General features: G+C 45.3%; 1 protein-coding gene across 1 annotated transcript in view; it reads right to left on the reverse strand.

Annotated features, from left to right (window-relative positions):
- LOC124775677 (pyruvate kinase PKLR-like) overlaps positions 1-15,051 on the reverse strand; it is a 154,816-nt gene that overhangs the window by 123,295 nt on the left and 16,470 nt on the right. Inside the window, exon 2 of the mRNA XM_047250505.1 lies at positions 6,557-6,718. Within this exon, the coding sequence (XP_047106461.1) occupies positions 6,557-6,718 (162 nt within the window). The remainder of the gene's footprint in view (positions 1-6,556; positions 6,719-15,051) is intronic.

Consider the following 15,051-nt stretch of genomic DNA (forward strand, 5'->3'; position numbering starts at 1 on the left):
TCGGCCATCTTGGTAAGATGGCCGGGAGGGGGAGCTTCCTCCGCCGGTGAACGGCCAGATGTTCGGCTACCAGCGGTGCGGCCAGGCGAAACGTATGACGGCCTGGGGCGGCAACCGCTGGATGGCGCAGGAGAAGAAATGCGCCGTGGCGGAGAAGGAGAACTGTGCTTCCTATGAGCCTTCTTGGAAGGTCGTTTGGTGGAAGTACCGGTCGAAGGCTGGGAGGTCAAAGTACGTAGGAAGTCTGCACGGGACGGTTCCTTCTTGAAGGCCCGTGCATCTGACTTCTGGATCTTCGTCTTAGCAGAAGCTGATGAAGGGGCTGGTGTCTGTGGGGTGATGGGAGGAAGAGGAGACGTCGACCGCGCGATCTCAGCACTGGCCGAACGGACGACCGTGGTGCTGAAGGTCAGATCGCATGTCTGGGTTGCCACCTCCCTGGTAGTCCGAGGAGAGGCGAGGACAGTACTGTATTTCCCCGCTGGGAGCAGCGTGGGCTTCCTACTAGCCAATAGCTTGCGAGCAGCCGAGGTGGACAATTTCTCTTTGACCCGAATTTCTTGGATACAGCGTTCTTCCTTATAGACGGGACAGTCGCGGGAGGATGCGGCATGGTCACCCTGACAGTTCACACAACGAGGAGACGGAGGTGGACAGTCACCCTCATGGGCATCCCTGCCACAAGTGACACATTTAGCCGCATTGGAACAAGACTGTCGAGTGTGATTGAAACGCTGACACTGGTAGCAGCGCGTAGGTGTCGGGACATAGGGGCGAACAGAAATAACCTCGTAGCCCGCCTTGATGCGCGATGGCAGCTTAACACTATCAAAGGTCAAGAAAAGTGTCCGGGTCGGTACAAGGTCATTGTTGACCTTTTTCATGACCCTATGGACACCCGTCACGCCCTGCTCAGCGAGGAAAGATTGAATCTCCTCGTCAGTCAATCAGTCGAGGGAGCTAGTATAGACCACACCACGAGACGAATTCAAAGTTCGGTGAGCCTCCACCCGGACAGGGAACGTGTACAGGAGTGTGGCCCAAAGCAGTTTTTGTGCCTGAAAGGCGCTCTCAGTTTCTAGTAATAAGGTACCGTTACGCAACCTGGTACAAGATTTGACAGATCCGGCTATGGCATCTACGCCCTTCTGAACGAAAGGGTTGACAGAGGAAAAATTCTTTCCGTCCTCAGAGCGAGAAACGACGAGGAAGTGTGGGGCAGGCGGTAGTACTTTTGTCACTGGTGGCTGGTCAAGTTTCCATTTTTGGGCAGAAGTCGAGAGAGATGGAGTGAAATCCATTGCGGAGGAATCCCCCATGATTGCCAGCGTCTCCGATGGCGCGCTCCTTCCTTGTGGGGACCCTCTCAGAGGGCACTCCCGCCTTAGGTGAATGTTTACACCTCAGGTCACACCTCCCGAGAAACAGACGGGGGGACCAATCGGCATGGTCAGAAGGTATCAGCTCAGGCAATCACCCCTCCCTGGGCCTGGCCTTTACCAGGGGGTACGTGCGTGCCTTACATGTCTACCCAGGGCGGGGTATTACGCGTTACCCCGTCACCGGCTACGCGTGCGAACGCGTGGGTCGGCCTTCAGGCGCGCACAGGGAGGAAGGAAGAAGAGGAAATAGAAGAGAGAGAGAGAGGGAGAGAGAGGACAGACTGTCTCAAACGCCGAGGCGGAGACCAGAGAAGGCAAGGAGAAGAAGGCAATGAGAAGGCAAGGAGAAGAAGGCAATGAGAAAGCAACGAGAAGAAGGCAATGAGAAGGCAAGGAGAAGAAGACAAGGGAAAGAGTAAGGAAGACAGTGAGGTGGAGAAGAGCAAAGAAAGGAACCAACCAAAGGAAGGAAGAAACGAAAAGTGAAAAAGCAAAATGACCGCAAATAGAAGTCGTGGAACCGTCCGTCTCCGGACGCAGGTGCAAACTACCCCCTTGAGGGGGAGGGACTCCTTTTAGTCGCCTCTTACGACAGGCAGGAATACCTCGGGTCTATTCTAATCCCCGGACCCGCAGGGGGGATCGAACAGTGTGAACTGCCGAATTGGAAGACGCGATTTTGGGACATGTTGAAGATGCTCAATCTACAAATGTGTATGAAATCGTATGGGACTTAACTGCTAAGGTCATCAGTCCCTAAGCTTACACACTACTTAACCTAAATTATACTAAGGACAGACACACACACCCATGCCCGAGGGAGGACTCGAACCTCCTCTGGGACCAGCCGCACAGTCCATGACTGCAGCGCCCTAGATCGCCCGGCTAATCCAGCGCGGCGTACTCAGTCTACAATTAGATGATGTATTGCACACATCTTTGGCATCGGACATAGCTTTGTGTGGGATGTGTTACATGACCAGCAGCTTCATCTTTTCCATCTTCAGCGCGTGGTAGAGCTAGCACCTTAAGAATTTTGGCCGAAATTGTACATACCTCAGGTAAAGAAAATGTCAGTTGAAGGCGTCACAAAATCGCTTGAAAAACAAACAGACGAAGTCCAGTTATAATGGATCAAGAATTTATGAAATTGTGGCAACAACAACTGCCATTTCAAATGCAACACCAAGCGCAGTGAGAACAACAAGAGCAACAGCTGCAACTTCAGTTGCAACAATAGGCACAACAATAACAATAATAAAGGCAGCAAGCGCTAATTATAGAACTACAGCAACTCATCAAGCCAAAACAGCATCCACCACCACCGTTCTCACCAATTCATTACGATGAATACAGGGACTCACACTACAGATGTCTGCAGCTCCACTTCCAGGTGAGTAGCATAACCATCTGCTAACCCCCAAGTAATGTGTCCTCTACAAGAGTTCGTCCTCTAAGTAATCCTGTGCGTTCAGAACTGTCAGAAATCCATATTTTGCTCTCCAAGCATTACGAGCAGCAAATCCTCGTCGTAGCAGGTAGGCTCGTATTTTTTCACTGTCGCAAGAAGTAGCATCAACCGAATGCTACACGGACAGCTGACCTCAAAGGACTGACCCGAAAGCGACGATTTTTTGTACAAATAAAAGTTATAAACAATCCTACGCCGAATCGCTAGTGCATAATGTAATAGTTACGTAGGCACATGATAAAGAAGATTGTGCATAGGCTCTGAAATTAACAAATTCTGCTTTCGAAGAAATGTTATCAATATGTCACATGTTATATGTCAGACGCAGCACAGCAACATTTTGATGAAAGCGCACCTTTCGTAAAACGGCATTCACTTTCGCGGAACTCGTCAAGTTCATTTTCGTCAATGGACTCGAGATTCAAACCTCGACGTCCATTTGAGGACAAAGTGCTAGCAACAAATCAGCAGCAGCAGCATTTATTCGAGTCACATTCCTCACGCAGTTCCTCCACCGTCCATCCTAGATATAACAACAGCAGGATGCGTTATCAAGGCTGCCATGATTGTTTTTCTGAACATATGTGTGCTCAGTGCCTGCATAACGAATCGCGCTGTGTGCAGTGATATAAACAAGGGCACGTGGCGTTAGTTTCCAAACGCCACACCGCGTTGCACCAACAACAACGCCTCAGTGTAAACACGTTACAGTCACAGCTGCACACTTTCACAACACAACTGGAAAAATTTTCTCTTTTGAACATTGGTTCTCCGTCATTTCAGCCGATATCACATCACATCCTACAGCAAGCTCTTCACAGTTTTGAGGTGAATACACAGTAACGAGTTTGTACAACAAAGTCAGCCGTTCGATTACTTTGTTAGTTGCACCATCACCTGAGGCAAATAATGTTTTCAGGATGGTCGCTCTTTTATCTTTTAGTTTTAAAATAGTAGATGACATCAGATTGGATCAGCAGTACTGTTACTGAGTTAGCTTGCTCACTATGTAGTGAATTTTCAGATCTATTTCCAGCTGGCTTAGGGTGTACAAATGTAGCTCACATTCAGTTAAAATCTTCTGCAGTACTTCCTTATTTTAGAGCTAGACCAGTGCAAGTATCATTTCGATATGACCTCAAGATGGAATTAGATAGGCCGGGGTAACAAGACGTCGACACACCCAATATATCAAGCCAATGGGCAACACTACTGCTAGTTTTACGCAAACCAAATGTTTCCCTTCGTGTTTGTGGTGATTTTAAAGCAACCATGAATGCATAATCAGTTTTAATGTCTGTCCCACCCGAGGGCCAGAAGAGCTCATGTCAAACTATCATGTGGCCAATAGTTCACAAAACTGATTTATTCAAAGCATATTCGCAACTGCTGCTAGAGGAACAATCACGCCAGCTCATGGTTATTAAAATCCCATTTAGATTGTACAGATTTAGCAGATCGCCATTTCGAATTACTAGTGCATCAGCCGTTTTCCAAGGTTTTTTGGAGCAGCTAATTCAAAAGATTCCGAAGACAATAGACTATGTGGACGATATATCGCTAAGGGGCGCTACAAGAGAACAACATTTTGCAGACTTATGTCTACTGACCCAGAAAATACAACAAAATGGACTAAAATACAATGTACTAACGTGCGTATTCTTTCAAGAGGAAGTCGAGTATCGAGGCCACAATCTGAGTTGTAAAGGACAGAACCTACTCAGTAAAACGTGGAAAACATAGAGAAAGTTAGTTGCCTGTCATCTTCAAAGACCTTCAGCTATTTCTTGGCAAAATTAATTCCTATGGCAAATTCATACCAAATTCCCCCCAGCTCGCCAGATGTCTTAATAATTTTCATAAGAAAGTCACAAAATATGATTGTCCATAGGAGTCTCAGGAGACTTCTAGAAAGTTTCAACGTTCTGCTGTGCGTGTGAACTGACTAGACGAGCAGATGCAATGCTTGTTATGAAACAAATCTTAGAATCATGCATCACAAGAGAGTGTAACTCTCGTTATTGCTCTGAATTTCTGCCGGCCGGAGTGGCCGAGCGGTTTTAGGCGCTTCAGTCTGGAACCGCGCGACCGCTACGGTCGCAGGTTCGAATCCTGCCTCGGGCATGGATGTGTGTGATGTCCCTAGGTTAGTTAGGTTTAAGTAGTTCTGAGTTCTAGGGGACTGATGATCTCAGCAGTTAAGTCCCATAGTGCTCAGAGCCATTTGAACCATCTGAATTTCTAATATAGCTGGTCACTGACCTCGGCCACTGTGCACAACGAAAACATCATCACAGCGATTAAAATAACTTGGGTGTACAACAGGTTATATTTGTAATTTGTGGTTCTCCTAACCATGGAAAAGTTGTAGGGCAGTGAGGGATCTTGAAATCTAAGTCAAGACTGAGATTAACAATATTTGTTCTCGCTCTTACAGACTGGCAAAATTCACATGAAACTAGAACAGAGAAAATTTCATACAAATGAAATTATAAATTGACGTTAAGATTGTGGTGAGGTATGTGGAGGACTGTATGGAGTAAACGCAACGAGACTCCTCATCTGGGCAGCTCGCGAATTCAAAGTAACCTCATAGAACGGCCACAAATCGTAACCAATTAATCAACACAAATTGTTTGGCAAAGCAAGGAATTAACGAGCTGCTCGTAATATGGATCGTGCTGCCGCAATTTGCGACACTTATTACACTTCCCTAAACCAGCTAGCGTGCACCAATCAGCACCAGACGGCAGCCGGAGATGACTCCCTCTCAGCGACGGCCTCGAGACAAATGCTCCAGCCCCTCCGTTCAAAGTGTTCAAGTCCCTAGTTTCAAAAAACTATATGTACATGGGAAAACTCTCTGCTATCGAAAATGTTGACAGTCAAGAATATCGCTTATTTCGTGAAAAACAGAGGAATGCAGCACTCTTGGTGTACAAAATGCACATCAATAAACACTCGTGAAATGGTCGTACGGGAAAATTAACAGTTCATCGCTTCCTCGGAGATGCTGTGTCTTATCGCTCGTGAGTCGACTACAACACCACGTTCAAACTCACTTAAATCTTCTTAACCTGCCACTGTAGCAGCAGTAACCGATCTAACGACTGCGCTAGACACTTATATAGGTGTTGTCGACCGCAGCGTCGTATTCTGCCTGTTTACGTATCTCTGTATTTGAATACCCAAATCTCTACCAGTTTCTCCAGCGCTTCGGGGTATAAAACTACTCACTGAGGAAAAAGTCTGTTGCAAAATGTGTGTAAGAATTTGCGATGTGTAATTAAATAGTTATCTTCTTAAATACTGCTTCGTTTTTGGTGAAATTCCTCTGTGCGTTTAATCTGCCTTATTTTTTTGTCAAGGATATGACTTATTTTCTTTTAGAAAAGCTGGTCACCCTAGTTGGTGTAGTACCGTGTCAAATGCTTTTCGAAAATTTCGGTTTGTGTACAGACTCACCACCTGTGCTACGTCTTAACCTTTACAGGATTTTTCTGTATCATACTTTCACGTATTTCAGACTGCTCCATTTCACGATCGATTCCTCCCTGTGTACGCAGATGCTTAAAATTAGTGGTTAAACAAAATCTGACGGAACGCAGTACGAAAATGGCGAAAACATTGTCTAGTGGTGTCGGCGAATACTAAAGCGGCAGCGCGAAAGACGAGCAGTAAGGTGTGCGGTGCGAGAACTGACCTCGATGACGATGAGCGAGATGCTGCCGTCGTCGATGAGGATGCGGTCGCCGCGGCAGACGAGCCGCACGAGCGCGGGCCGGCGCGCGTCGCCGGTGCCGTCGCCGCAGTCGCAGCGCAGTTCCTCCGCCAGCCGCACCTCGGCGCCCGGCTCCAGCAGCACCTGCCCACAGCCGCGCACTGCAGCACTGCGCGCACGCCAGCGGCCACACACACACACACACGAGGGCAACACAGCCTGCCACGGATTGTCTTTCCTTCTGCGAAAATCCTCTAATTTTTCGATGTGGTCCCCTTGCACACCAATGCAGTTGGGTCCACATTTCTTCAGTATGTGGATTCCATTAAGGTAGTTCCAACCGAGAAAGTTTCATCCTCAGCTACATCCACATATGCATCAACATGTATACTCCCTAAGGCCGGTATTACACTATCAAATTTCTTTGTCAGATATCTTTGTCCAATACCTTTGTCAAAGATATTTGATGGTGTAATAGGGAACTTTGCAATTTTACCACTATTGACCACATTCTGACCGTTAGTGAAGTGATAAGCAGAGCGAATGAATACCAACTGCCTCTCTGCATTGCCTTTGTTGACTTTGAAAAGGCATTTGACTCCGTTAGCCATGTAGCTGACCTCCAAGCTTTGAGTGAGCAAGGAGTGGGAGCAGCATACATTGAAGTGCTCAGGAAAATCTACGAGAATTCTTCAGCTCATGTTAACATCGGCGAATCAACTCAAGAATTCCGCATCATGAGGGGTGTCAAGCAAGGCGATCCTATCTCCCCAAAACTGTTCTCTGCTGTTTTGGAAATGGCTATGTCAAAGCTGAGCTGGGAAGGTAAGGGAATTAGAATTAATGGAAGAAGGCTTACCAACTTGAGATTTGCTGATGATATTGTCTTATTGGCCAAAGACTTCGCAGAGCTCCAAAACTTAGTTACAGATCTTGCATCGGAATGTCAGCTGGTTGGCTTGAACATAAACCTTTCCAAACCAAAAGTAATGTCCAACAAATGGATCCCAGCTTGAGATGTGAAAGTCAAGGACAGTCTACTAGAAGAGGTCAGTGAATATGTCTACCTTGGCCAGATTATATATATGAAGGGAGACATAAGGCCAGAAATCTATCGACGCATCAAGCTTGGCTGGCAAGCATTTGAGAAGAATTCAAAAGTATTCAGATCAAAAATGCCAGTAAATCTGAAGATAGCAGTATTTGATCAATGCATTCTTCCTGTGATGACGTATGGCTGCGAGACATGAATACTGAACTCATTTACAAAAGGGAAACTTAGGACAGCACAGAGAGCTATGGAGAGATCAATACTGGGTTATACAAGGAAGGATAGGAAAAGGGCAGATGACATCCGGTCTGTGACGAAGGTTAATGACATCTTAGAGACAGTAGGATCCTTGAAATGGCAGTGGGCTGGCCACGTCGCAAGAAGAAAAGACAACAGATGGACGAAGCTAGTACTGGAGTGGAGTCCGAGAGGGCACCGGAGGCCTAGAGGAAGACCACCAGACAGATGGGACAAAGACATCAACAAGATCGCTGGTAACACCTGGCAGAGAACTGCCCAAGACCGTCCCACTTGGAGAAGACTGCTGAAAGCCTACCTGAATCGACGACTCCAAGAGGCCACATCATTTAATGACTGAATTGGCTGATGATGATGATGATGATGATGAATAGGGAACTTTGTCAAATGTCGTCCAATATTTGATCAATTCTAGGGCCTCGCTGTAGATTTGATCAAAGAAGTCGCTTGTCTTCTGTTCACTGCAATGTGAAATGTTACCACATGGAGCGCTAGCATCGTTGCAGCATTCTGTTGTATGTAGTGTTTTTATAAACATTGCCGGTAAATACAATTGGTGTGTGCCGACAAGTACAAAATTAATAAAGATGTATGAAGCTGATGAGGCGCTTTACAACGTGAGGCACGCTGAATACAAAAATAGATTAAGAAGATTGGAGACCTGACCTGACCTAACCTAACCCTCTCCTGTACCAAGGAATCGGAGTGTTACAGTGAGCTTGTCTTCTGCAGATGTAGCAGTTCTTAAGTGAATACTGTGCTTTGTGACATGAGGATACACTTCATTGAGCACATACAGAAATGTATGGTCATCCATTCTTAAGTAATTAATGTACGACTTGACGTCCTCCACTATAAGCTCACGTAACAAGTTTTGTTGAATGCTTTTACCGTGTCGTCGTAAAACCCATGGCTTCACCCAGGTATATTTCCTTTTTTTCCCCCGCTTCTCTTCCACATGTGCACACAGTGCAATTGTGGTACATGCAACTGCTGCGGTTAATAACAAGTTGTTGCTGTCAGCCATCTTGAACTTTGACAAAAAATATCATGACAGTGTAATACCGCTTCTAGCGCTACGTCAGAGATCTTTGTCAAATATATTTGACGGAATATTTGATCACATCTTTGATCAAATCTTTGACAAAGAAATTTGATAGTGTAATACCGGCCTAAGCCAACATATGGTATGTGGTGGAGGGTACTGGTGTACCACTGTCACTTCCCTCATTTCTTCTTTCACTCGCGAATTATTCGCGGAAAGGATGATTGTTGGCAAATTCCGTGTGAGTTCAATCATCCGTACTGCTCGTCTGTTAAAATGTATTGCCGAATTATTTTTGATTTTAGAATACTGGTGCCTTAGCGCTACATGCACACCAGATATCCACGAATGAATTAGAAGTACTCCGCAAGGAAACCATCACACCTGTTAATCATGGATTTCGATGAGTATTAGATATCTTGTAGGGGAACCTGTTCTGAGGAGCTAGCTAGTTGCTTTTCATGCCTCGGTACCTACTTTCCGAGAAAATCGACGTTGAAGTTTTGTGCGTACTGCGACGAGGACGGTCGCGGGGTAGTAATGACGGAAAGCGCGGCGGGACCCGCGGAGAGGCCCGCGAACAACAACACAACGGAAGAGGACGGACACGACCAACGAAGGACAGAACGAATACAACAAGAGCGAACAACGGAGTCACCAGGAAACAAACACGTCCGCTAGTACACAGAACAAGTAAGTGAGCTGTCTGGCGCGAAGCGAGGTGTAAACCGACGTACGCGAGATTAGACTGACTGGCTGAGCGCGAGGCAGGCGCTTAAGTACGCTATCGGGGGCGCCACTGTTGGCCGCTGGGACCACGTGTTCCACTGTGGCGCCCCCACACTAAAAGCGGGCCAGGAGGCGCGCGCCGCCACGTTTTACGGCGCCATGATGCAGAGACCTCTAAGGATCTTCGACGTCCATGACGTCTGCCGCGGATTCAAATTCCACGGCGCGCGGTACCAGACGTACCTACCATACTTATAACGTTAGTCATACACTGAAGAGCCAAAGAAACTGGTACACCTGCCTAATATTGTGTAGGGCCCCCAAGAGGACGCAACTGTGACGCACCACGACGTGGCGTAGACGCGACTAATGTCTGAAGCAGTGCTGGAGGGAACTGATACCACGAATCCTGCAGGGCTGTCCATGAATCCGTAACAGTACGAGGAGGTTGCAACGCATCCCAGATACGCTCAATAATGTTCATGTCTGGGGAGTTTGTTGGCCAGCGGAAGTGTTTAAACTCAGAACTATGTTCCTGGAGCCACTCTGTAGCGATTATGGACGTGTGGGGTGTCGCATCGTCCTGCTGGAATTGCCCAAGTCTGTCGCAATACACAATGGATATTGTAAGTAGGCTGTTTAGGTTCTTATATGTAGGCTGTTTAGGTTCTTATATTGGTAACGCCGCCGCCACGTAGCGCTCTCTGTATGAAAATCACTGGCTGTGCAGTGTGCAGTCTGTGGCTAGTTTGCATTGTTGTCTGCCATTGTAGTGTTGGGCAGCGGCAGCTGAATGTTAACAGCGCGTAGCGTTGCGCAGTTGGAGGTGAGCCGCCAGCAGTGGTGGATGTGGGGAGAGAGATGGCGGAGTTTTGAAATTTGTCATGAACTGCTATATATATATATATATATATGATGATATTAAGGTAAATACATTGTTTGTTCTCTATTAATATCTTTCATTTGCTAACTATCCCTATCAGTAGTTAGTGCCTTCCATAGTTTGAATCTTTTATTTAGCTGGCAGTAGTGGCGCTTGCTGTATTGTAGTAGTTCGAGTAACCAAGATTTTTGTGAGGTAAGCGATTTGTGAAACGCATAGGTTAATGTTAGTCAGGGCCATTTTTTTTTTGTAGGGATTTTTTGAAAGTCAGATTGCGTTGCGCTAAAAATATTGTGTGTCAGTTTAAGTACAGTCCTGTATAAATTGTTCAAAGGGGACGTTTCATATGTCGACCCTTAGCCGAGGATACCTCACTGGAATCTTCTGATTTTTTTCTTGTAGTTTGTGTAATTAGTGTAGATTTTGTTTATTGCTAGCGTGTAATTGTAGAGAGAATCTCCTTTGTAGTTGCAGTCTTTCATTGTTGTACAGTAAAACAGTTGTGACATGCATGTAGATTTGCACCAAGTATTTCGCAGCTGGGCTTGCAATTAACTAGATATTATTTTCAGTGTTATGTTAATGTGTTCTCTTATTTTTGCTCTTCAAATTGTGCTTTTCTGTGTTATCGTGTGAAATATTGTGACAATAATGGCGTCTGAGAAACGTAACACTAGGCTCCAAAGTAAACAGAAATGATAGTGACGACGAGCGTAGCTTATCAGCACCACTGTGTAATGAATTAACAGACATTCAAAGTAGTAATTTGGTAACTGTGCATAGGGAAATGGAGCGGGCGTCAAATAATGGTGTAGACAGTGAAACAGGTAGTGAACAGGGAAGCATTATCGATCGATCGGTCGGCAACAGCTCGCCTCAGGAATCGGGAATGACAGAACACAATATTGCAAATACTGTAGACTCAGGTTTTGGGTTCTCATCGTTTTCTCAAATGAGTCAAGAAACATTTTCTGCTTGTCAAAATGTGAATGTTGCCGGTGCAACTTCACTGCCGAAAAGCACTGAGGAACATGTTTCAGACACCAGTGCATTGTTATTACAGTTAATGCAACAAATGGGACAAAGGCTACAAAAATTAGACACAATGGAACAAAATCTTCAAAAGTTAGACACAATGGAACAAAATCAGAGACAAACACAGCAACAGTTAGACACAATGGAACAAAATCAGAGACAAACACAGCAAAAGCTTCAAAAGTTAGACACAGTGGAACAAAATCTCAAAAAGTTAGACACAGTGGAACAAAATCTTAAAAAGTTAGACACCACACTTGAACAAACACGTGAAGATTTAACTACTGAGTTAGATAACATTGAATCGAATTGTCAAAAAGTCTGTAATGACGTAAAACCACAAATTTGTGACCATTTTCAACCTATTTTTTCGCGGCATGAAAATGCATTACAGAATCACGAAGCAGCAATAAAAGAACTGCAAACCATTGTTCATGAAAATCATGAGACCTTGTGGGCTAAAATTGACTCAGTTGCATCTACCGATTCGGTTACGCAACTTGCAAAAACCCAAGAAAACTTAAAGGACACAGTAGATTCGATTTCAACACAAATGGACACTCTGAAACTTGGTTCAGAAAAACACACTGAGGAAATGTGTTCACTATCGGAGAAAGTAGCCGAACTTTCGGATCAGTTCACTATCTTATCTACAAAGGTAGATGATAATCTGAATGACACAAAACCGGTAGTCTTTAATGACACAGAAGAGTGCGAACAAATTAGGAAATTCAAACAAAATCAGAATCAAATTAATACGCAACACCAAAGAGAAATCCGGGAAGTACAAGATCAGTAGACGCAGGTAATACAAGAATTACATATTTCAGAGGACACTCGCGCTCCAACACGGGAAGAGGAACTTAGAAATACGGAAGAGCCACAAAATAGTAACACAGGGCATTTCGGAAATTATGAAAGAAATTGGCAAGGCGCGTTGGATTTTGAGATGGAACCGCCGACACGACGTAACAATGACCGATATGCGACTCGCCGACATGATGACTTTGACTATAAGCTGTTCATTACTACACGTAAATTCAAAACATTTAAGAATTCTGGCAACGACATTCATCCACAAGCGTGGCTCCATCAATTCTCTCATTGTTTTCCTCCCAACTGGTCATTAGAGCACAGATTAGAATTTATGTGTGGCTACTTAGAGAATGAACCAGCTGTAAGAATGCGATCGGTCATTCACGATTGTCACAGTGAAGGAGAATTTTATCATGCCTTCCTCTCAGCGTATTGGTCTCAAGCTACACAAGACCGAGTAAAACATAGCATCATAATGACGAAACATTTCGAACAATCTGAATTCTCCAGTCTTGTGAAATATTTTGAAGACATGTTGCACAAGAATCAGTACCTGTCAAACCCATACAGTCCCTCAGAACTCATCCGCATTTGCTTAATCAAATTACCTGAACATTTACGACATATTTTGGCAGGACGTTGCAAAGACGACATTGAAGCTTTTCAGGGACTCTTACAAGAATTAGAAATTGACACAGACAGTCGCGGGATGCGAAAACAGGAAAACAATCACTACAGGTCACATCCGTCACAATTCCGTGACGACAGAAACGATAACTGGACGCAACAAGGCTATTCTCACCACACAAATCGTGACCAAAACAGACACCACCCGTATGACAATCGTTGGCAGAGTAGTAATAATTACAGGGAAAGATCACCTCTCCGCGGTAATGACTATCACAGAGACAATCAGAGAAACAGACAATATGGGAACCAAAACAATTTGCAAAATTTTTTGTGGGGAGCATGGGGGCTATGTAAGTAGGCTGTTTAGATTCTTATATGTAGGCTGTTTAGGTTCTTATATTGGTAACGCCGCCGCCACGTAGCGCTCTCTGTATGAAAATCACTGGCTGTGCTGTGTGCAGTCTGTGGCTAGTTTGCATTGTTGTCTGCCATTGTAGTGTTGGGCAGCGGCAGCTGAATGTTAACAGCGCGTAGCGTTGCGCAGTTGGAGGTGAGCAGCCAGCAGTGGTGGATGTGGGGAGAGAGATGGCGGAGTTTTGAAATTTGTCATGAACTGCTATATATATATATATATATATGATGATATTAAGGTAAATACATTGTTTGTTCTCTATTAATATCTTTCATTTGCTAACTATCCCTATCAGTAGTTAGTGCCTTCCATAGTTTGAATCTTTTATTTAGCTGGCAGTAGTGGCGCTTGCTGTATTGTAGTAGTTCGAGTAACCAAGATTTTTGTGAGGTAAGCGATTTGTGAAACGCATAGGTTAATGTTAGTCAGAGCCATTTTTTTTTTGTAGGGATTTTTGAAAGTCAGATTGCGTTGCGCTAAAAATATTGTGTGTCAGTTTAAGCACAGTCTTGTATAAATTGTTCAAAGGGGACGTTTCAATATAAACGAATGCAGGTGCTCAGACAGGATGCTTACGTAAGTGTCACCTGTCAGATTCGTATCTAGACGTATCAGGGGTCACATATCGCTCCAACTGCACATGCCCCACACCATTACAGAGCCTCCACCAGCTTGAAGAGTCCCCTGCCGACAAGCACGGTCCAAGGATTCATGAGATTGTCTCCATACCCGCACACGTCCATCCGCTCGATACAATTTGAAACGAGACTCGTCCGACCATGCAACATGTTTCCAGTCATCAACAGTCCAATGTCGGTGCTGACGGACCAAGGCGACCCGTAAAGCTCATATCGATTATGTTTCGTTGAATGTTTCGCACGCTGACCCTTGTTGATGGCCCAGTACTGAAGTCTGTAGCAATTTGCGGGAGTGATGCACTTTTGTCACGTTGAACGATTCTCTTCAGTCATCTTTGGTCCCGTTCTTGCAGGATCTCTTTCCGGCCACAACGATGTCGGAGATTTGACGTTTTACCGGATTCAAAAATGGTTCAAATGGCTCTGAGCTCTATGGGACTTAACATCTGAGGTCATCAGTCCCCTAGAACTTAGAACTACTTAAACGTAACTAACCTAAGGACATCATACACATCCATGCCCGAGGCAGGATTCGAACCTGCGACCGTAGCAGCAGCGCGGTTCCAGACTGAAGCACCTAGAACCGCTAGGCTACCGCGGCCGGCTTACCGGATTCCTGATATTCTCGGTACACTAGTGAAATCGTCGTAGGGAAAATCCCCACTTCATCGCTACCTCACAGATGCTGTGTCAAATCGCTCGTGCGCTGACTGTAACACCACGTTCACACTCACTTAAATCTTGATAACCTGCCAGTGTAGCAGCAGTAACCGATCTAACACCTGCGCCAGACACTTGTTGTCTTTTATAGGCGTTGCCGACCGCAATGCCGTATTGTGCCTGTTTACATATCTCTGTATTTGAATACGTATGCCTATACCAGTTTCTTTGGCGTTTCAGCGTATTTCGACCAAGCGAGTGTAGCTCAGAGGTTAATGTTCACAGCTGCCAGACTAGAGGCACCGGATTAAAACCTACTC

This window comes from Schistocerca piceifrons, chromosome 2 (assembly GCF_021461385.2).
Source record: "Schistocerca piceifrons isolate TAMUIC-IGC-003096 chromosome 2, iqSchPice1.1, whole genome shotgun sequence".
NCBI lineage: Eukaryota > Metazoa > Arthropoda > Insecta > Orthoptera > Acrididae > Schistocerca > Schistocerca piceifrons.